Raw genomic sequence first — 21,808 nt, 5'->3', positions numbered from 1 at the left:
TCGTTTAGCTTTGCCTCTAACATGCCTGTGGTGCTTCCAGAAAAGTGCCATCTCTAGCAGAAACACAGAAAGCTTCTCTGCATTCTTAATATTGTGTATTGAGTAAAAAAAAAGAAGCCAATGATGAGATGAAACTGGCTTTGCTAATGTGCTGTGCTGCTTGTAAGTCATAAACCCAACATCAATAACCTGCATAATCTGCTGCGATCATCTGTCATGTAGCTGAACAATCTCCCTCTGAGCCTTCCTTGAGTGAATGACTGAACACAGCAGCCAGGCCAATGCTCTAATAAATCTCTTTCTAAAGAAATCAAGGATCTCATGCTGTCATGAGCTGAGCTGAACCTCCAAGGGCACACTTAGCAGTAGCATCCGAGCATGAGGAGGTTTAGCAGCCACATAGAGAGAGGCAAGGCCAGCAGGAGTCCAACCATTAAACATCACTGAGTGCTGATCAATGGCTGCTCAGGACTTGGGTCAGTCTGTCTCCTCTTCAGGTCTGTGGCTCTTTGACCCTAAATACAGCTCACGCTCAGGTCTTCAGCTCCCAATAGAGGTTAACTTAAAAACACTAATTGCAATTAGAGCTAAAAAATAAAATAGAATAAAAATAGAACATGAGCTAGATGGTAAAACATAGATGAGTTTATAGAGGAATGAAGGAATGCCTCCATATTTCACCTGACATCAATATTACTACTCAGATCTGGCAATAAAATAAGCAGTTCGACATGACAGATTTCTCTCCTTTACATGTAAAATGCATCGTTTTAAAATGCCAGGCATGTCTCCAGAGAGGACATTTAGATCAATTTCATTCACTTCCTCATCAAAATGAGTAATGATCTCTGGTACGGGGTTAAGCCTGCCTCCATCTCCAAGAGAGATGATGTGTGACCACTGAAGTCTCCAAGGGAGAATTAGCATTTCCTTGTTTTCCCTTTCTCTGCTAACCGGTGTAACGCAAACTGTGCTCTCTTGTAATCCTCCTCTGTTTGAGTGACTGAGCCACTGCTCGCAATTATCATCTGCGATTGAACCAGCTTTTCAGCTCAATCACAGTCTCCTCTGCCTTGGCAACAGTGTCACATTATCATGTACCTGCTGGGATGAGAGGAAATGTGTTGATTTGTCGTCGCTGGGAGGCTGGACTGTGTGTCACGTAGTCCGCTACGGCATCACTCATAAGATATGAGCGGCATTTATCTCTGTCAGGGGCTTTTAAATGAACAGGCTCCAACTTAGAGGCATTCTGGGAATGATATCACATGATTAGCTCGGTAATGTTGCCCAGAGGGGGCTAATGTCCCAGCTTCTCTGTGTGAGAGACAGGGGTGGGAGGGGACAGGGATATTTAAAGTAAAGGGAGTTTCTTATTCTCTTTTTAATCTATAAGAAAACCCATCTTTGTAATCAATTAGTTATAAAGTTGACAAGTTTGATTTTCTTTTTATAGGCTTTTTGAAAGACAAAAATGTTCACTTAAACTCTGACAGCCTATGAGAAAGGTGTTTCTTGAGACATAGTAACAAGCGTACTAACCTGAATCTTTGCCCTGTGTCGTCCCATGCTCCTCATCCAGCGTCAGGTCACTCAGCAGGTGCTCCAGGATCTTCTCAGGGGTCCCTGATACCACCACGTACCTGTCGGACACAACAGAGTCAGTGGACGAGTCCTCCTCTATAGAGGACAGAGAGCGACTGCTGCTCCATTCCTCCTCTCCCTCAGTTCCCTCATCATCTATGTAGCGAAAGTAAGGGACGTCAAAGGTGGGCATGGTCATCCCCTCTGCCCGGCTGGTGCTGTCACTGCTGCTCTCCTCAGAGCCCTCCTCATCGTCCTCATCCTCCTCCTGCTCCACCAGAGCGGCGTGCAGCAGCCTGCTTTCCTCCTGCCGCAGGTTTGGAGGATGCGGTCGAGATCCCATCCTTTTGGACAGTCCCTGTGCCTTTCCACACGGGTCACCGTTGCTGTGGTTACAGCTGCATGCCCTCTTCACCTATCCATGCGTCCACCTGCCACTGCCACAGCCTCAAGTCCACTGCTGACAACCCCTCAAGCCTGCTGAGGTTTCCCTGGTTCGCTCACAGCTGGGAAAGCTCCTGAATGAGATGCAGCCTGCAGCCTCACAGACCCATGCTCATCACTTATATGTGTTGAATGCAGTCATTGATGTGCTGGGAGTTGTGATGCAAGCATGTGTGAGTGAGTGTGTGATCCAGAGAGAAGGGAAGGAGAATGATGAGAGGGAGAGTGCTCAGGGAGTGACACAGATAGTGAGGGAGGGAGAGAATCTAGGAAGGAGGGGGAGTGGAGAAGCTTACCTCCCATTCCTCGCCTCCTCTCTGCCCCCTCCCCTCGACGTTGCAGAAGGGGCTGGCTGCTGTGACGACACTCTCTGGAGAACCAGCACGTTGTGGCCCCTCTCCCTTACACACACACGGACTGCCTCGTCACTGTGTGGCTGGAGGGAGAGAGAAAAGAGGAGGGGGGAGTGTTATCACCAAGGAGATTCCCCTGAATTCTCTGCCTCTCACTCACACAAATCACCGCTGATTTCCATCATAATACTCGGTCCAGAGCCGGCACTGTAAATGAAGGTGAATTTCCATATATCATTATTCAGCCCTTATCGGTGAAGCCCATTCAGGGATTTACATAAAAGACTCACACGAATTTTAATTACGGATTTCTAAGTAGAGCCTATTAAATTATGGGTGGTGTCTAGAGACTGCCTGTTTTCAGCTGTCATGTTAAGGTTTTATTCTGAACAGCAATGGTTTAGTGGTTCAGACCTTAACTTACATTATAAATCATTTTTTTTATAACCAGCATGACTCATATTATTTTAAAAGGCTAGCAAACAGTGTGTTTTACTTTCTCTTTCTGGAAAACACTGTCACTAAATGTCATAAATCTAATACTCAGAGAAAGAGTTTAAATCTATCAAGTGCTTTAAAACTTCACTGTGCTGACAAAAACTCTCCAAATGCTTTGATTTGGTAAAGCAATCAAAAACAGGACAAAGGCTTCAAAAGGTTTTTTTTTAATCATTCTATTCTTTAAGTTTTTTTTCAGCCTAATGTTAAAGATTTTGACATACATTGCCTGTGGCATTGTTCCACAGGTCCAGGTGATATCCTTAAAATGCTATTTAGGTCTAAGTCAACTAGAAAAATAAGAATAGAAATAATAAACTGTGTGCAAATATTTGCACTTTAACCGTAGCATAAAATTGTTAGCAGTCCTTTGAATAATATTCAAACAATTTTCTTTTTGATTAATCTGCAGTTAACCCCTTTACACTGGAATTAATTAACAAATATAAAAATTAGGGCTGGGCAACGATTAAAGGTTTTAATTGTAATTAATCGCATGATTTCCCTGATTAATCATAATTAATCGCATTGTGAAAGTGCCATAACATCTGTCATGCAAACACTAAATCAGTACTTGTTATACAGTAATTGTTAAATCACATATTTAGTGAAAATCAAATTTACAAAATGCAAATACAAAATTAAAGCTTATTGCCACTGCCAGGGCATTAAAGTGATACTCCGGGATGGAACAAGTTGGGTCCTATCACAAGGTTTAGGGCAGAAATTACCCCTACAGCAGTGTTTTCGTGCAGCAGAAGCCCAGGGTGCTCACACCAAACACCCCCTCCTTGCTCCTCTGCCGGTTTCCTCTGCACTCAGACGGGGCCGTTTTTTACTTGACCAAAAACACAAATAAACGGACTCCCACCGAAAAAATCTGATATCGGTCTGCATTCACGCTTTATTTAGAGAATTTTCAGCGCGTTACTTTCACACAAAAACACCTCTAAATAAGGCTCTAGTTCTCATCGTGTCTCTTCGCCCTGGCAGACTACCTGCGTTTGTTTATATGTGGCACGCCCCGCGCGGACTGATTCACTAAGCGGCGCCGGCGAGCGCCTTGAAGTTCTGTGGCGTTGCCCCTCTTCTCCATGCTTGTTTTGGTTACTCATCGTGTTTTTCCGCCAATTTCACTTCCAGTCAGCAACAGACATTTACAAAATAAAAGCATGTGAGCAACATGCACTAATGTGCGATAATATATTCAACGGCGTTAATAGATTGAGGGGTTAACACGAAAATAACGCGTTAACTTGCCCAGCACTAATAAAAATTGATTGTTTTATGTGTTTTTGAATTCTTACAGATGTTAAGTAAAGTGGAGATTGTTAATTTGAGTATAGTATAAACAATAGTTATAACTAAGTTATATTGTTTATATAATACATATTGTGACATAGTAGATCTGATAAGATCTCTAGTATGTGAAGAATATGAATCAAGAGCTAATAGTGAGATACAAAGGTCATTTCAGCTGCTTCATGGTCTGACAGGGTATGTCACAAATTTGTAAGAACAGGCAATTAGGGGTTAAAAACTGAAAAAGCAACCTATCTCAATGTGAGCCTGTTGAGATAGGTTGCATCATATACAAATGTAAACTGGAATAAAAAGCATGTTCACTCCTTTTTACTTCCACAAGAGACTAGAATTTTAACATTCAGTTTTCTGGCTACTGACAGCTGTAGTTTGATGGATATCACTTTGTTCATGATCTTTCAATGCTTTATCTAAAACTAAACATTTTTTTAACTCTATTTGTTTAACAGAAACAGCTGGTTGCAGCATCTCTGAAATACAAAGATTGCTGGTAGCTGTCTAACAAAGAGGGTCTGGATCAGAGATATTGGTCCTAATGAGGAGTTCACTGTATAGTGCACGCACATGCATCCTACATCAGGCCCCCCATTTCCCCCCTCCCTGCTCCTCAGCCATCAGTCAATGCAACACAAGCCTCTGTGCATGCAATTAGCCAGGCAGACAGACTGGAAGTGGTTGCAGTTTTCTCTGCCCTAATTGCCTCTTGCAGAAAGCATCCAGGACCCTTCAGTTAAGCATGACTTCCTGGCACATTAATGCTTATCTAGGATCTGTGGACATGCATACACAAACAAGTTTTCTGTGGATAAACAACTCACACAAAAATGAACGTTTCATCACTTAAACAATATGCACACAAAATTATATCCAGCATTGGGAGTGCCAGATTTTCAGCATTGTTGTAACATTAGACACAGTCACAATCTTTAAGAGCTGCAATGTTTTCAAACCAGCAGAAAGGACCATTCATGGTAATGTCTGCTGGCAAATCATCCAGTGCTGGGATTCATGACTCAGAGCAAAACTTTGTCAACTTTTTGTTTTTACATAATAATAGAGTTTTTAATCCTTCATCTTGACAGACAGAGATTAAAATCAGATTAAAATATTTATATGATAGAAAACATCAGTTATATATTCTACAAGATGTTTTGAATAAAAGTGTGAACAAAGGAGAAAGAAACAATTCTAAAAAATGAACCAGGTTTATCTAGCTTGATTTCTACTGCCAGGCTTCCTCTCTCAGATGAGGTAAAGCACAGAGCTAGAAAATTCCCAGAAAGGAAAGCTGCACTGATTAGCTTCCTGATTCTCAGGAAAAATAAATTGGTGGTTCTATCTACGTGAACACATGACGCAAACCCTGTGTGCTTATCTAAAAAAAGGAAAATGATTTTGTCTTTCTACGGCTGACAGCAGAGCAGGTTGAATGCAGAGCTTTAATTAACAGAGCGTCTCAGTGCTCTGCTACCAGGCAGGTCAAACAGCAAACAAACCTTTCCTCACAATGAATTATTGATCCTGCTTTAGCTGCTGTTGCTGCAGTCCCATACTCTGTGCAAATTGGGCTTTGTGGTTATCTTCGTACCAAAACAAAAACACAACCAAGCCCCAAGAGTGGATTTCTGTAATGAGTCACAGTGCTTGGACAGAGCTGTTGCTTTACTAGACTGGAGGTGACCTAAACTCAGAGAATACATAGGCACCATCAGCCAGTGGAGAAGAAACACAACTTTTCCACATCAGATAAAGTCATGTACCACCAAATAATTACTCTTTCAGGGGTCTCAAAGCAGTTTTTAAACTGGAGCTTCACAAGCTTTCTGCCTACATTTGTCTTTGCTGCTGCAGCAGCTCTGGCATGCGTGCTATGAAACCTGGACGGTGTCAGACCTGACAGCAGGCTGACGTGAACCACATTCCACAGACCATGCAGAGAAGAATAAATACATCAATGTTGTTTTCAAAGAAAAAATTGAAAAAAAAAAAACACTTTGATGCAGAAGCAGTTCATTATCCCAGGCTGCAATTAGATCCAGCTTCTCTTCAAGTTCTGTAAATATACTGGAAACAAGATCATGTGCATAATATGTAAATGTTTTTTTGCATTCATACATTTTATGAGAAGAGCAGCTCTGACTTCTAATCAGATATGTAAGGAAAGGTTTCAAACACAAAACTCTGCTTCATCATTAAAAACTTGTGATTTTTCTCTGCTAAATTAATTATAAATGTCTCTAACTACCACAGGAAAAGACCCAGATACATGCTCAGATCGAAAGATGGACATTGCATAACATTTGATATTTTTCTGCACAACCATTTCATACACATTTTCACATGAACGTCACACAAACTGAATATTAAGCATCCCTGATTCTACCAGCTGGGGTTTAACAGATCTCTAAGCCCTTTTATGTCCGGTCTCAGGCATTTACATGAGTCACATGTTACACAGTACATGCATTGTCGCATCATTGGATTACTCTAAAACCATGCCATCATCTCGAAACACTTCTGGATAATCCTGTATAATCTTTGCATTTTTAGATAATGTCAAGTATTAGGATGACATTGGCATATCTAACCATTATCGCTCGGATTACATAATTCATACACATATGTATCTGCCATTAGTGTACACTTGTTCTTCAAATTAAAAATATGGGATACTTTGCACGTTGGCATGTTCAAAACAACCAAAGTATAACCATTGTTGTATTGTGCAGCTCCAACATTTGGTTGCACACCCACGGCATTTGTTTGGTGCACATGAAAGGTCGTCACATTGAAAAGCAGCTCTGATAAGGAGATATCACTTATACTTGTGTTTGTGGAAAAAGGTCAGAGACCTGAAGCACTGGAATCCACCCTGAACTGTACAATGTCTTGGCATGGTGCTCCGACCACTTGCGTCAACCTTTCCTACTATTGTCTGACAGTTCAGCGTGCAGATACAGCTGGCAGGAAGAGAGACACTGAGCCCACCAAGAGGTCAGCCAATCAGACTTCTCCCACAAAACCCAATAGCAGATGATGTCATCCACTTTTTTTGAGTGCAGTGTCCTGAACTGAAACTGAACGCACATTACCTTGAGATAGGTTTTCTTTCTTTATTCAGTTTGTAAATACTGCTTAAAGATACAAATAATTTGGGAGAAAGATGGTTTTCAAATCAGTTGTTTATCTAACCTGTGAGACCGTTCTTCCATGTGAGATATTTTAATAGGCAGTTCTGTCTTGATGTTTTTCATCAGCTTCTTGACTTTTTTTCTTTCTCTTTGATTGAATTTCTGCTTACTGCTCTAAATAAATAGAAAATGCACACAGACTTAATTTCAAAACAGATGGTGATAACACTGACAGTGTTTACCTTTATTCTTACAGTTTTGCGGTGGTATTTGGTAAAAAAAAAAAAAAAAAGAAGAGCTGGCTGTATAAAATCTATGAAAGCAGCACATTTCCAAAGTTATTTTTTATGCATATGGATGCACTTCACTTCACAGTGTACCATCAGTACACCATGATAAAGCTAAATCCTTTTTCTCTTTCTCTGTATTCTTATTCATCAGTTTATCCATTTTGATTTACAGAATCTAAATTACAAAGTCTATCTTTAGAGAAAACAGAGACACTATCAAACGCAAGGAATACTGTAAAAAGGAACAAGTTAGAAAAACTTTAAAGAATAAAACTCTTTAAGAAGAATGATATAACACTAAAAACATAAGTCACAGAACTATAGCATGTAGTACCACAACCTAGCACAAATTAAACAATATATTCACTTTTTTGTACCAGAAATGTGATACAGTGAGCTCACTAAGTAAGGTTAATGATGACAGGAAGAGGACTACCTGATAAGCAGCTTCGACAGGACAGAAATATCTGCACATGTAACACATTTCAGAATGTAGCACTTCACACAAAGGACCCAACTCTGTACCCATACACTGATGGAAGAAAGAAAGAAAGAAAGAAAGAAAGAAAGAAAGAAAGAAAGAAAGAAAGAAAGAAAGAAAGAAAGAAAGAAAGAAAGAAAAAGACAACTTCCAAAATGTTAAGGAACAAATTTCTGGCTGCATGGGAGTGTCTGTGTTTTGCATCTTACTTCACTTGTCCTCTCTAGGCCCTTGCTCTGGTTCTGCAAAAAGCGGCAGCCATCCTTGGCTAGTCTCTGGACCATCTCCAGCCTGGACAGGTCCTCCTTGTCATGCAGGATGCACATGCTCCCTTGCTGCAGCGCAGGGGGCACAGAGAACATGTACCTCAAACCACAATCCCACGACATTGTCCGATTAACAGCAAAAAGATTACTGTGAGTGAGTTCTCACTACTCTTAAAAAAACTGTGAGAGAAGGTAAGAGCTCAAAAAAGTGTCTAGAACAGAGTGTGTTTCTGTGTATGCTGCTCAGGTGAGTTAGAATGTCCTCTGTTACTGCAGCCAAAGTAAGTCCCAGTCCCCAATGCCTCGGTCAGCTCTGCAGAGACACACGCAAAGAAGTCTTCTTTAGTTTGAATCCAGGTATCCCTCTGTGCTCGGCTTTGAGAGTGAATGACAGATTCCCTCTCTTCGTCATCCCTTGCCTTTCACCGCTGAGGAGGGGAGAGAGTTAGGGACACAGCGTGTTCAGGAAACATCTGGTGAGCCAAACAGTCCCAAAAAAGGAAGTTTCAAAATCTCCCGAAAGAAGGAGAGAGTCCACATCCAGGACTGGGCAGGGTGTGTTACACTGGAAGGTCAGACACTTGTTAGGGTGGAGGAGTACTGTGTGTGAGTACGTGCAGGTTTGAGGTCATTCAAGCACAAACTCTTAACTGCTGTACTCTCTGTCACATTGCAAAAAAGAAACTGATCAAGACAAATGTCACCCAGAAGCAGCTTCTCAACTTAAAGTATAAATGTCCCAGTAATTTGAGAAGTACACAACATTAAAAAGGGGGCAAAGGGATGAGAGAAACATGTTAATGTAGATCTAAACAAAAACTCAGGAAGACTTTTTTTTTTAAGTAATTCATTTGACCAAACTGTTAACCAACATGTATCAAAATGTGTGGAACAAAGTCTTCCATAAAAAACAAATGCAATGATATAACCCCTCTAAAAAATAAGTTTCAAAAGCCTTCAGATTTACATCAGACATGCTGCAATCAAAAAAGTTTTAAAAAACATTCATGATTAAATCAGTTAAAGATTTGTTGTTGATGTTAATGAAAAAAAATCACAGATTTTATCATTAATGTATCAATAGTACATTTTTAACAAAGTAAAGAGATAAGAGAATTTTAAAATAGCCTTGGCTTTCGCCTTAACTTTTTCAAAGTATTCTCCATTAAAAGACCCTGCAGTGTCTTTTTATTAGTACTTCCATAGAGCTGTTTTGCTCTGCAGTCTCAGTTCTGTGGTACCGTGTGGTCTATGCTGACAAACTGTCTGTTTTAATAAAAATGGCCCACTTGTCAGGCACTTGCAAATAAAAGGAAGCTTGTTAGTTGCTTGGAGCAGCTTTAGAGGGATCTGTGTGATCCTACCTAGGTAACGGAAGGACATTAATTCTCTCTATGAACACTTAATCTATTAGCGTTATATCTTTTTTCTCCTTTGTCAGCACTGTGATGCTTGACTGGGTCCTCGCAAAGCCACTCAATTGCAGTGTCGCTCTAAACTGCTGATGAAGCACATTGCAGAATGAGAAAAGGTCCTTGTGTCTTCTTTAGCTTCTTTTTTTTTCTCTTTCATGTGAGGTTGAAACTGATAAAAACACAGAGCTCCCTTTCCTCAAGAATTAACTTGGTAAGAAGACCTGGAATAAGAAGACACAGTGAACCATACATCTACACAAGAATATCAACTTAGTCCTTCATCACTCATCATTTGTGATTTACCATCATTTAGTCATAGCCTATAGCATTCCTTACCATTTCACTACAGGAAGGAAAGTAAGGAAATCATTGGCCTTGAGTATCTAAAAACAACCTCTTCTTCCTTCCTGCTCCTTCTTTGTGAACACTCCTTAGTGAATACAAAGCCAGGAGGACAACTCGAGCTTGAATGTGTTACCACACTGACCCAGTTTCTAAAGTAAATGAATTGCAAAGTGAGAATGCCTTAAGATAGACTTGATAGCATGCTTGCTCTATCTCTAACCAGGGACTGCCATGACAACCAAAGGAGGTACACAGTTACAGTCTGCCTATAGACCTGCATAAGAGCGGGCAAGTGATGAAATACTGGTGAACTTGTTACAGTATATCCCTTTTAACTCTGCACAATTTCATGAAAATAAAAATAAAAATACCAAATAACAAAAACAATGACACCACCTCATGGTGTAAAGACTTATTTTACTCCTGGAAGACTTCTTTTCAGGCCAAAATAGCCAGAGACACAGGAACTAAGTATCCCCTCATACTAGGTAAGATGGGTGTTTACACCAATCTACTACAATCTTTGCGGCAGGTCAATTCAGCAACTCAAGACCAAGAAAAATAATTAACTCTAATTATGGAAGGCAGTGCAATATAAGTTGGGTAGACAGTAAGTTTGACTAGTGTGCGTGAATGCAAATTGGTTTACCCTGCAGTGCTTGCATGTCCTTGTGATAGTTTCTATGTCTACGTAAAAGGGGTGCCTTTCAAATAACTTGTTTTAAATACTGTATGATTTCTTACCTACTCTATTGCAGAACTAGACAAAAATGCTGAAATAAGATTTGCATAATACTTAAAGCTAGCTGATAACTGATGTTACAATGGGGGGGATATGGAAGCCCATTTCTGTCAGTAAAACAAAAACAAAACAAATAAAAAATGAATCAAAATATTTTTTTGGTGAATCATAATAATGAGATGCCATGTCATAATAATGAATTTTCTTTATCATGATTAAACATAAATCTCATCATTATGACTCAGTGTCTCATACTGATGACTTACGCCAGGAAAACACCAGATGTGTCCAGCCCCGCCCGCCGCGTGTTGACTGCATACTCTCTCATCTTTCAGCTCATCACAGCTGGGTGTTCAGTCCATCACCTCGCAGGACCTCCAGACAGCAAGAGTCATGAGATTGAAGAATTCCCATGATTCCCACTCCACCGATGAGATCCACTCCATTTATTATGGGCTATAAAACATCAAACCTGTTGATTCCTGGCCTGGCTGTGCTCATTATCTTAATTTGAGGAAGTCAAGCTAAATACAATCTGGTTTTGACACGGTCAGTTCTAAAGCTGTCAGGTATTTTGAGGTAGTTTCTGTGCACAACTTCCTGCTTTTTGAAAATTAATGCTCCACAGCTATGCATCCAGCAAATTTAGCAGGCATGTATCTGCTGTGTGAAACAGAGCTGATGCAGCGTGACACTTACAGTGTGTACCCACCAAAAGCGTCGCAAATTTTTCGCACGTTGATATTACATACACAGTCAATTTAAAACCGCGAATTGACGCTGCGCTTCGGGGTGAGCACAGAGCGGCGAAGGCAACGTTCAAGCGGAAGCGTTTCCAGCGAAAAACGCTCGCTGCTCACCGCTCAAAGCTTGACGCTCCAGTTGAAATAATTGAACTTTTCGAGCGAGTGTCTTGACGCGCCGGGACAGCCTATCAGCGTTGAGATCGTCACCGATGGACAGGCGTTCTGTAGTTGGAATGGAGCGCCTGTAGTTGGTATCCAGGCGGGTTTTTTTTGCATATTTGTACCAGTGTCAAAACTCGAGCGTCTAGCGTGCGATTTCACTTGACGCGCGAATACATTCCCTCTCAACGCTTTCGGTGGGTACGCAGTGTTAGATTTTTAACCTATCTGATCCAGTGCTGTGACTAAGTGGAGCCAGACTGGAGAGACATTTCATCTCATGATTATGACTTTTTTTTTTTTATATAATAATAGCTTATCTTATATTTAAAAAATAGTATGTCAGTATCTCATCAGACACCAAGTCATACTTATAAAATGTAATGAGATCCTAAATCATTATAACGTTTTACAACAACCCCCTTCTTTTTTGCGCTGGCAGAAATGGGCTTCCGTACATAGCTTTCATTCGAGCAACACGATAATATCTCTACAACCAAACCGTCGTAAAGTCCACTGAAGATTCACCACTCCTGGCGTGTAGTAGTTTGTCCCATCAAAAAATTAACGCAATTTCACAACAATTTCCACTTCTCAAGCTCCAGAATACGAAAAACTGAGTATCTCAGTAGTCGATAGTACGGTAAGTCGTGTCAGGACACATTTCAAACTTGCTCTTGTCCATTTGCCTTGTGGTACGCATGTAGGATACCTGTTACGTTAGCATTGTTCGTTTTTTGTAACGGCTACGTTGAAGCTAGCTGACGTGTGTTGTTACCTTTCTCGGAGGTTGCTCTTGTTAGCTTGCTAAACCAACCAACTGTAGATAGAGACGAATTGAAAATAACATTTAGGACAATTTATTTTTGTCTTACTCTAGAAACTCATACCTCCGCACTGTATCCCTGTAGTGATACATTACAATCCCAGTAAGCACAACTAATATTAGAGTCGGAGCCTCCGTCTTGTATATGTGTGTGGACAGTGTGGTCGTGAACGAGTGGGTTGTGTCATCATGAGTATTACACCAAGAAACAAAACATACTCACGGTTCAAGTCCCCAAACTTTATCTATTATGAAAAGCATTATAATTTACTATACTATACATCAGCTGCATATGCTGTTGTCGATGTCATTTCACCTCTCTGTGGACTTGCCAAAGTATCTTCAAAGCTTGGGCTCCTCAATAAAACCTATCCATCTCTATCTGTGGAGGAAAGCCTCTAGTTATAAAGAATCTAACTCAGCATAGATTCTGGCAGCAGGGACCACTATAATTCATTATAAAAGCAGACAAAAACATTTTCAGACATAAGTGCATCAAAAAAGTTTTTTTTTCTCTTTACATTATCAGGGATTTATAGGGGTTACTACACAAAAGTAGTCAGGGTAAATTTAAAATGACTGTTGACCTGTACCGATTAATTTTCTCTCTGGATATTTTTCTTACAGAGTTTCTGCTGGACTGCCTCTCCTTCTTCAGTAAAACAGACCCCCACTCCACTACAGCTCTTCCTGCCTAGTTACCTTCACCAGTCAGCTCATAGCTTCTACTCATATCCCAGGTAACTTCACACTGTGAGTGATTGCGAATGAAGCAGTACAACCTTTATACCCTGTCATGACCTGGCTCACAAGATATGATTTAGGTAAATATAAAAGGTAACAATACAATCACCTAATGCAAATGTTAATTCAAGAAAATGCTAATAACAGAAGATGTTAGTGAAGATGAAGATGAAGTTGCTGGGTGAGTAAAAGATGTGTGGCACATATTGTATGGTTGAATATACTACCGAGATGGTCAAAGGTGATTAAATAATCTGGATCTGGAACTCAACATTCCTCAGTTTTTAAAGCTTTACCTTCTTGTGGACACATTGTTTTCAATATACCATTATATTTCGCCTGTGGGAGATAGTTATCATCACCGTAAACTAAATAATGCCAACTGTGTTTTTAAAAAGCAAGAGGTTAGGGTACAATATGAGTAACGGCTGTGGATTTGGGTTCATGGAAAGGCACAAAGCTTTTCCATACTAGCAAATAGCGATTCGATATGACACTGACCTCTACTGGCCTTGAAGAGCCATTACATTTGGATAGATTAGATTGGATGGATTGACAAATCATTTAATTTAGAGTTTGAGTCTTAGTTTCAGATTTTCAGACTGATCAGGGACGGGATGATTCCAATATCAACATTATCTTTTCAAGGTTAAGTTTTCGACTGTATTTAAGTAGGAGGCTGTAAATAAGGCTTGATGGAGTTTCAGGGTTATGCATGAGATTTTGAAGTGATTTTTAGTTTTTTTTATTTTAATTTCTGGCATTTGGAATCTATCTATCTATCTATCTATCTATCTATCTATCTATCTATCTATCTATCTATCTATCTATTTGTTTCGTTTTTATTGGAAGACTAAAAACAAGAAAGCATGTTATCAGTCATCTTTATTATCATGATTACAAGTCTGAAAAAGTTAGGACAACATACAATATGGAAAGTCCACAGGGAAATGATACAAATATATTGAGATCTGTTTCTGTTTTAATGACAACTTTCTGAACTTTTATGTTATCACCACTGTACACAAAGGAGATATGAAACAAACAGTAGCTTAGATTAAGCTCCAAGTCATACCCGACAATGTTCTCGTTCTTAGCTGAGGTAAGGTAATGTTTAGTTCATCAGAACTACACGAGAAAGAGGCGAGGTGTAATAAAACACTGCTGATAGCAGTGATCAACATTTGTAATCAACATTTAGCTTATCACTGATTTCAAACATGTCACGAAAAAAGATTGCTTTCTTCTTGAATTTTCACAAAACCATTAATAGCACTCTTTATATTGAAAGGTAAGAAAGTTTGGAAAACTATTTTTATTTAACTATGTATACAAGCTGCTAGAATCAATGACTTTGCCTTGGAAAGTACATTTTCTGATCTAATGTTTTTTGTTATCTTAATCCATATTTCAGGTTTACATGCACAAAAGAAAGGCAAAGTTTTTTTTTTTTGATTCATCCACAGAGAAACAAACCAGGGGAAGGACATTGTCCTTTCACTTTTGTCCATTTAAAGGGGTGGCTGCCTTTCTGATTTTTCTTTAATCAAACAATCTAACAACGAGTTCCCTTTATGTTCCTTTTTGGACATCCTGGAATATTTCCAAGTGGACGGATCAGTAACATCAATGCCACTTGTAGAAGTACTGTCTCATGTGGTTCACAGTCTGAAGTATCACTGTAAAGATTTCCCCACAAAACCAGTTTTTACTGAGTGAGGGTTAGAAAAATCTCTCCTTCCATCCACCCTCCCATTCAAAAAGCTATTTAAGTTAACAGGCTTGTTTGATGAAAGTCTTGTAGTAATCTTGTAAGGTTTTCCAAAGGCGTATGCTGATGCCCATGGGTCCTGTTGTGCGTTTGAGTCGGACATTTCCCTTGGAGGTATCAATGCTGCATTCATTGTAGCCACCTCAACGTGTGTATACGAAGGGAGAGCCTGTCTCCCACTCCATTTCACCTGAGTTGTTTGCTGCTTTGGCACATTGCCCTGCAGGGGGAAAGCAACTGAGGTGGGACAGACACTTGCTGTGTTGTGCTGAAATGAATGGCTAAGTCGGGAACGGAGTGTTGCAATACGTTTGCTGCAGGAACAAAAGGAAGACATTCACTTCACAGGTGCAGAATGGAGTCAGTGCTGGTTTAAGCATCTCATGCATATGGTGCCATGTCTGCTCCTTATGTGTCCAGGCTGAGTTTTCTCTTGGCTTTGTGTGCATACAGGAAGTACATGGTGTGACCAGTAGTGATGAATAACACAGAAATGATAACAAGAATTCCAAAGTGCTGTGGCTGTGGAGCAGATATCACCATGATGAAGTGAAGCAGATCCATCAGGTAGTTCATCGAGCTTTGCACTCCATTTACAACGCCTCTCTCTGACTCGCAGATGTTCTCCTGCAGAAGCTGGGTCACCGTCAGGTCGAAGGACCAGAGACCTAAAAAATACATTTCCATAGGGTTTAAAAGTTCATGCATCCATCACACAAACCAGTAGACCCCTTCATCTATTTATCCCTTTTAATCCAGCCTTGATGAAACCTTTTGGGTACTGATTTTTGATGACTTACCAATGCGTGCTGTGATGACACCCAAGAACAGCAGAATGATGGAGATGTATGAATCTGGTGCTGTGCCTGAGGGGACGTTGTCAAAAAGGACAGTGTTGTTGGTCCAGTGGATGGAGGAGCGGTCCGGTAGCAAAGGTTGATTACTGCCCCCCCGCAGGGGATATGTGTGTTTCTGCCGTTGACTTGCCATCCCTCCGAGCTCAGAAGAGGAGTTGGAGGCAATGGGGGGCATTAGCAAGCTAAGATCCATGGGGCTGCCTGGGGCAAAAACAGAGCACACACACAGAAGCAAGCAGCCCAGATGGAGGCAGCTTGAGATGATGCCAGTGTTAACCAGACCATAGGTCTTCCTCAGTCTGGTAAACATCACAGTGCCCATCAGCCCTGTGATTGCTGAGACACCCATCAGCAGACTGAGGAGGGAGCCACTTATGCCCTGAGTGTAGGCATATCCGGTGGTGATGCAGTCAAAGCCCAGGACAGTTGTGTATAAGAAAGCCAACCCCATTCCTGCCAGGAAAACAGGCTGGCGGTAATAGGCCCTCCAGCCATCCTTACAGGTGCTCACCAGCCAACGAAACCTCCGGAAACATAGAGGCAGATCCGTGATTTCTTTAAGGTTCAGACTTGTGCTGCAGTTACCTTCTGTCAGAGGTTGAGGTTGTGCTTTGTCACCTTCATCACCTTCTTCTGATGGGAGAGAAGAACGACATCCATCAGATATTGAACTTAAAAGACCAAACCAGTTGTTTTTTTTTGCTTATACTTTCTCTTTAATGTTCAATCTTCTTTTTTAGAATTCCCAATTTTGATGCCAACTGAGCTTTATTCACTCTACAGCATGTTTGAATGCATTTAAACTTTAGATTAGAGAAATACTGAGGGATTTAGTAATAATGCATTAAAAAAGCATCATTGAGATCGTACCTTGTGACCCTCTCCTCTCCATCCTCTGCAGACACACTTGAGGCTGATCCTCCTCCACCACGGGTGGTTTAATAGATAGAGCAGGGACAATACGATACACCCGGGACAAGAAGAAGAACTCCACAATAAGAGACACAAGGTTCCAGCCCAGGATGAAGCCACAGCCAACTACATTGGAAGCCAGGGTCATGACCTGTCCCACCGCCAGTGGGGCCAGGATGTTAGTCACCTGATCAATCCGCCTCATTGTCGCATTCATTCCTTTTGTCAGGATGAAAGACACAGAGGTTAATGTGCTTCCACCAGCGGACTTTCAACAAGATCAGGAGATGAAAAATGCCAGATATTTTTCAGATTAAAATATTTTTCATGCATGTAGAGCATAAAAAGAATACAACTAGAAACCATTATGTCCATCAAACTCAGACTTCATCTCCTCACCAGCTAGGTGACCTCGGTTGTATCCTGTAATAACCACAATCCAGTCCCTCTGAATGGCAATGGTCAATGCTGTGCTTGCAAGGTTTGCCACATCTGCCAGGATGATCACCACCGTATAACAAACCACCTTGTGTAAGTTTTGTGATGCAACATGTTACTATGACAGCACAGAGTAGCCACAAGCTCAGACGCAGAGACAACAAGGGACACAAAACAGAGGGAACAACAGCGGCTATAACTCTACTGTGTAATCATCATGGTGAGTACTCTTTTTGCAGTCATGACATGTATTCATTTAAATACGTAGCGTGTACTCACAGTAAGCCATCCATCCCAGATCTGTGCAATCCTTTGCTTATACAAGAACACCAACATCAGCACAATGCTACATATTGTCACTGAGATGTTCTGAACAAAAAGAGATGCATGTGCAACTAAAATGGAAGACAGAAAGAAAAAAAACAATCTTAAACTCTCAGACCATGGGTGATTTATTCTTTATGAAAAGTGATGGCAGCCTTCACAGGTATGAATCACTGCGTGTGTATCTTGTGCCATGAGTCCTGGTGGTGTTAAGCTATCAAATCATGGACTCATTCACATTTCCAAGTGCAAGGGTAAAATGTAATTTACCACCTGCAGAGATGGGAACCCAGCAGAATGCAAGGTTCAAGATCTAGAATTACTGACATGTATATCACTCTTTGATGAACTACATGCAACAGTGTTGAATGGGTGTGAAAATAGCATCCATACCTTTATTCCTTGGATTACGATCAACCCAGTCTCCAATCAGAGCTCCAAGTAGGAGCACTGACCCAGCCACTACTAATCCAAACACAGCTGTCAACAGTAAGTTACGGCCATACAGCTCAATCAGGAACACAGAGATTGCAAAGTGCCACATGCGGTCCCCCTGTTGAATTAAGAGCCACTATGATGTGTTGTTTTGCAAAATTCACCCAGTTTACAGTTGTTTACCTTAAAGTTACCTAAGTTCCAAAGACTCATCTACTTCTGCAGGAAATGATCCTTACCCACATTGACAATGCCCCACTGACATAGATGAGAAACTTGGGACCCTTGAGGTAGATAAGAGCTGAACCTTTAGAGGAAATATGTAAAAATTCTTAAAGTGTGCATCCAAGAAGCCACAAACCCACTGCACAGATTCTAATTTGAATGAAAGGTTAGATTTACCTGGTATACTCTTAGCTTTTGTTGCTCTGGCATTCTTGATGCATTCTGACTCAAACTCAACCACAACTCCGCCACACTGGGAGGCATCTGCTCGCTGGGACATTGCCTGATGAAGAATCACAGGTCAAAAACTTTTGAACTTATCACACATCTGGCACCGTGTTTTATTACTGTAGGCTATGAAACGAATATCCAGATTTTGAAGTTAGGCAACTTTGTTGTTTACCATATAAACTTGTGGGCCACACATCACTACTGCGGTTAAAATAATATGAAAATAGGCGCAACGATCAACACGTGGAAAGGTTTTATGAGTATTTTCTCCTTTAAACTTCAGCAGAAATCTTTGCAAAATTATGTCTAAGCATTTTATTTAAACACTACATTATAAACTACATCTAATGTGTTTTACTACAGGGACCTCAGTGTTTTTATTCTTTTTTCAAAAATCTAAGAGAAACAAATAATGGCTGCTGACATTTGTTAAATCAAAGTATAAATAAAACCCTTCAAATCCCCCTCACACACTCGTTTTTCTGATATAGTAGTATGATAGGCAGGATAGCATTAGCATGACAGCTAGCATAGCTCTAAAACACAGTTCAAGTTCAAGTGCTCAAAAGTCAGTGCAGGGTCAAATCATCACCTTTGTTCCGATGTCACACTCAGTCCTCGCTGTTGTTTCTCAATGATGTATCTTTTGCCATATATCCTACATTAGGATGCTAGTCTTTCCTGAGAGCTGGAATTCAAGCTGTAGTAGTTTGAAAGGCTTAATAACATCACAGTGTTCAAGTGCACCATTGAATGAAAGTGCCAGAAAAGCAGAACGGGCAGCGAGACAACAAAGGCAGCCAGCATATTCCACAGCACGTGACGCGGGGAGGACAATATCAACGTCCACCCACACCACAAAAAGCACAACTGTGTAACTCAACTTGTGCGCATGGCCAGTGACAACATGCAATCCTCAAGCACACAGGCATAGTCATACTACTCATGTACACCCACATTCACCACTGACTAAGAAAAATACTCACATGGAGGACACATCATGCAATAGTGCATCACTTTTCAGACTTTCAGGGTAGAAAGCAAATAACCAGAATATATAACCAAAATGGATTTATTACACAACATGATGCACAAGTTCTTTACATGACAAAGCGTTATATGTAAAAATTCTGCAATGCAGCAGGTTGATGTGGCATTGCTAATCCATATTTGCACAGAAAGCTATCAGGAATTTTACCTTTGAGAACAAATAATGACAAATCACAAACCACTCAGTGAAGTAATCAATCACTTTACAATTGTTCTTGTATAATGCATCAATACAGGAAATTAACTGAATTTAAAAAAAAAAAAAGAAGTATTTGCAGTATGCAGCTGTTGATATCAGGGCTGCCAAGTCCTGCCTTGATTTGATCTGACTGACAGTGTCTGCTTTTCGGCACTTTATTTACTTTTCTAAATTGAAACAAAGGGATGTTTTGATTTTACAAATTTACTGACAACACCTGCTAAAGTAACTAAAAAATGCTAGTGATTTAAACTTTTTCATTACAATGATAAGTAGGGATAGAATTATCTCATATTTTAAAATAATCAGCACTGTCTATTTTGTTTGAATTATTATGTCAAAATAAGCCTGCACAATAAATTATGATTTAGTTACGAAACATCTCACATGCACTTCTGATTGTGAGCCACAGATTAAGTGTGTAAGTTTTTTGTGTGTTTGTTGATTTGTTTCTCTACCAAGTCAATTTTTTTGGCAGAGCACAGCAGGTATTCAGAACACTGGCGGGAAAAAGATAACAGATAACATCCAGTCAGAACCCATCATAATGTAAAACACAAGGCTAAAGAACACCTGCACAGGTTTCAAAGAAGAAATTCAGTCTTTTTTTTGTGACTGTCTTATCTCCATCCATAGACTGACTTAGAACATGTGGTTGAAAAATGTTGCTTAGTAAAAGTATTGAACCCTGTATTCATAAAGCAAGTGTACTATCAAAAAGCTTCATCAGTAAAATGTACATTTTGTCTCACAGAGATATTTGACTGGAAATGTTGCAGAGGGCTTTGACAGATGTGTTGGTGATCTTCAGGCGCTACTTTCAAGAATTCAGATCAAAGATAAAGGATGCTGTAAAGAAGGTGAGACAAACCAACCCCAGAAAGAGAAGAAAACAAAGGAACTGTTAGATATCTGATTCTTTAAACCTTTAATCGCTGGATTCACAGAAACACAAGTCTGAACAAAAATACATTTCAAATATGATTTTAATACTAGATTTACTTCATTTCCAGTAGAGAACAGGCTGAGGCTGGAGAGTGGAGTCCAGCACAAACCAAAGGGATCAACTTTTTCTATCACCCATTGGGTGAACATAATAAGGGCCAGTCCAGTCCCAGACATGCTCCACAGGTAGGATGCGCTACGTTGATGTACACATTGGACATTCCTAAACTGTTCTCTAGACTCTATAGCAGGGAGACTTCAACCTTCTTCACATTCTTATACTCATGAAATTTAAGTTTAGTCCAATATCAGCACAATAAAGCCAAGAGGGGAGTTGTAGGGCTCTTTGCCAGGATGTTTTGATCATGTAACACTTATCCACTGAATGTGGCAAACATTCAGTGACCACTTGTGATAGAAATTCACATAAGTAAAAGGAAAACCCCAAAAATCTATACACAATTAACAAATCAAATCCAAAAGGGAACTTCAGCTGGGCTTTTTTTAAAGTAATGAGGGCACCAGGAGGTTGTGCTCGCACCCCTGACCCTATTCTGTGTACTCCCCTGTGGACTATGCTGATCCAACTTACTCACTGTTTAACCATACCCTCTCCTGCAAGAAGGAATTGTGTGGTACAGGCTGTTATTGAAGGGGCACAGAGTATACAAAGATTCAGACAGAGAAGGTGAGAGAACAGGTATGTGATAAGCAGCAGGTACATTGAGCATGTGATACAGTTGCACTAGCAAGCATTAGTAAGCACTAAGTGCCTATGCATTGCATATCCTGTCGTCATGTGAGTGTGTGCACACAGTGATGGAGCAGAGGGCACTGCACTGGCCTGGGTCTTATATCTCTCAACTTGATATTGTTTGGTGGGGCAGGCTGAGTAGAAACATGAAATTGTACAGGTACGTTAATAAAAACCTAAAGGGCAGAAACAACAGATGCTTAAGCAACTTTGAAGTCTATGATTTCATGTTCCTTCACATGACACACTCCCAGTGCCTCCTGTTAAATCTTTTATCCACAACTACACAGTGCAGCTCTTACACTTAGACAATGATATTT

At 40.4% G+C, this 21,808-nt stretch overlaps 2 protein-coding genes and 1 long non-coding RNA gene across 6 annotated transcripts in view; 1 reads left to right on the top strand and 2 right to left on the bottom strand.

Annotated features, from left to right (window-relative positions):
- rapgef5b (Rap guanine nucleotide exchange factor (GEF) 5b) overlaps nucleotides 1-12,960 on the bottom strand; it is a 31,987-nt gene extending 19,027 nt beyond the window's left edge. Inside the window, exons 1-4 of one of the 4 annotated variants that reach the window (XM_074683707.1) lie at nucleotides 12,920-12,960; nucleotides 8,314-8,439; nucleotides 2,325-2,464; nucleotides 1,543-1,643 (exon numbers count right to left, since the gene is read on the bottom strand). In XM_074683707.1, coding sequence (XP_074539808.1) covers nucleotides 1,543-1,643; nucleotides 2,325-2,464; nucleotides 8,314-8,430 — 358 coding nt within the window. In that variant the 5' untranslated portion in view covers nucleotides 8,431-8,439; nucleotides 12,920-12,960. Of the gene's footprint in view, nucleotides 1-1,542; nucleotides 1,644-2,324; nucleotides 2,465-8,313; nucleotides 8,733-11,138; nucleotides 11,154-12,826; nucleotides 12,875-12,919 lie in introns of those variants that run through there. The other 3 variants (XM_074683708.1, XM_074683709.1, XM_074683706.1) reach the window with 3 other exon arrangements.
- LOC141800873 (uncharacterized) lies at nucleotides 12,251-17,005 on the top strand. The gene is made up of 3 exons (XR_012599356.1): nucleotides 12,251-12,420; nucleotides 13,231-13,343; nucleotides 16,877-17,005. It is a non-coding gene; the product is annotated as an uncharacterized LOC141800873 (long non-coding RNA).
- Nucleotides 14,746-18,637, bottom strand: LOC141800871 (ferroportin). The gene is given in 8 exon segments (XM_074683710.1): nucleotides 14,746-15,786; nucleotides 15,919-16,608; nucleotides 16,846-17,106; nucleotides 17,287-17,413; nucleotides 17,605-17,720; nucleotides 18,043-18,202; nucleotides 18,294-18,391; nucleotides 18,487-18,637. Coding segments are annotated over 8 exon segments (1,815 nt in total). The 5' UTR covers nucleotides 18,590-18,637; the 3' UTR covers nucleotides 14,746-15,526.
- Nucleotides 18,638-21,808: the final 3,171 nt, after the last annotated feature.

This window comes from Halichoeres trimaculatus, unplaced genomic scaffold (assembly GCF_033239565.1).
Source record: "Halichoeres trimaculatus isolate MK-OKI-2021-1 unplaced genomic scaffold, fHalTri1.1 fHalTri1_scaffold_12, whole genome shotgun sequence".
NCBI classification, from domain to species: domain Eukaryota; kingdom Metazoa; phylum Chordata; class Actinopteri; order Labriformes; family Labridae; genus Halichoeres; species Halichoeres trimaculatus.
This window is presented reverse-complemented; position numbering and strand designations above follow the sequence as displayed.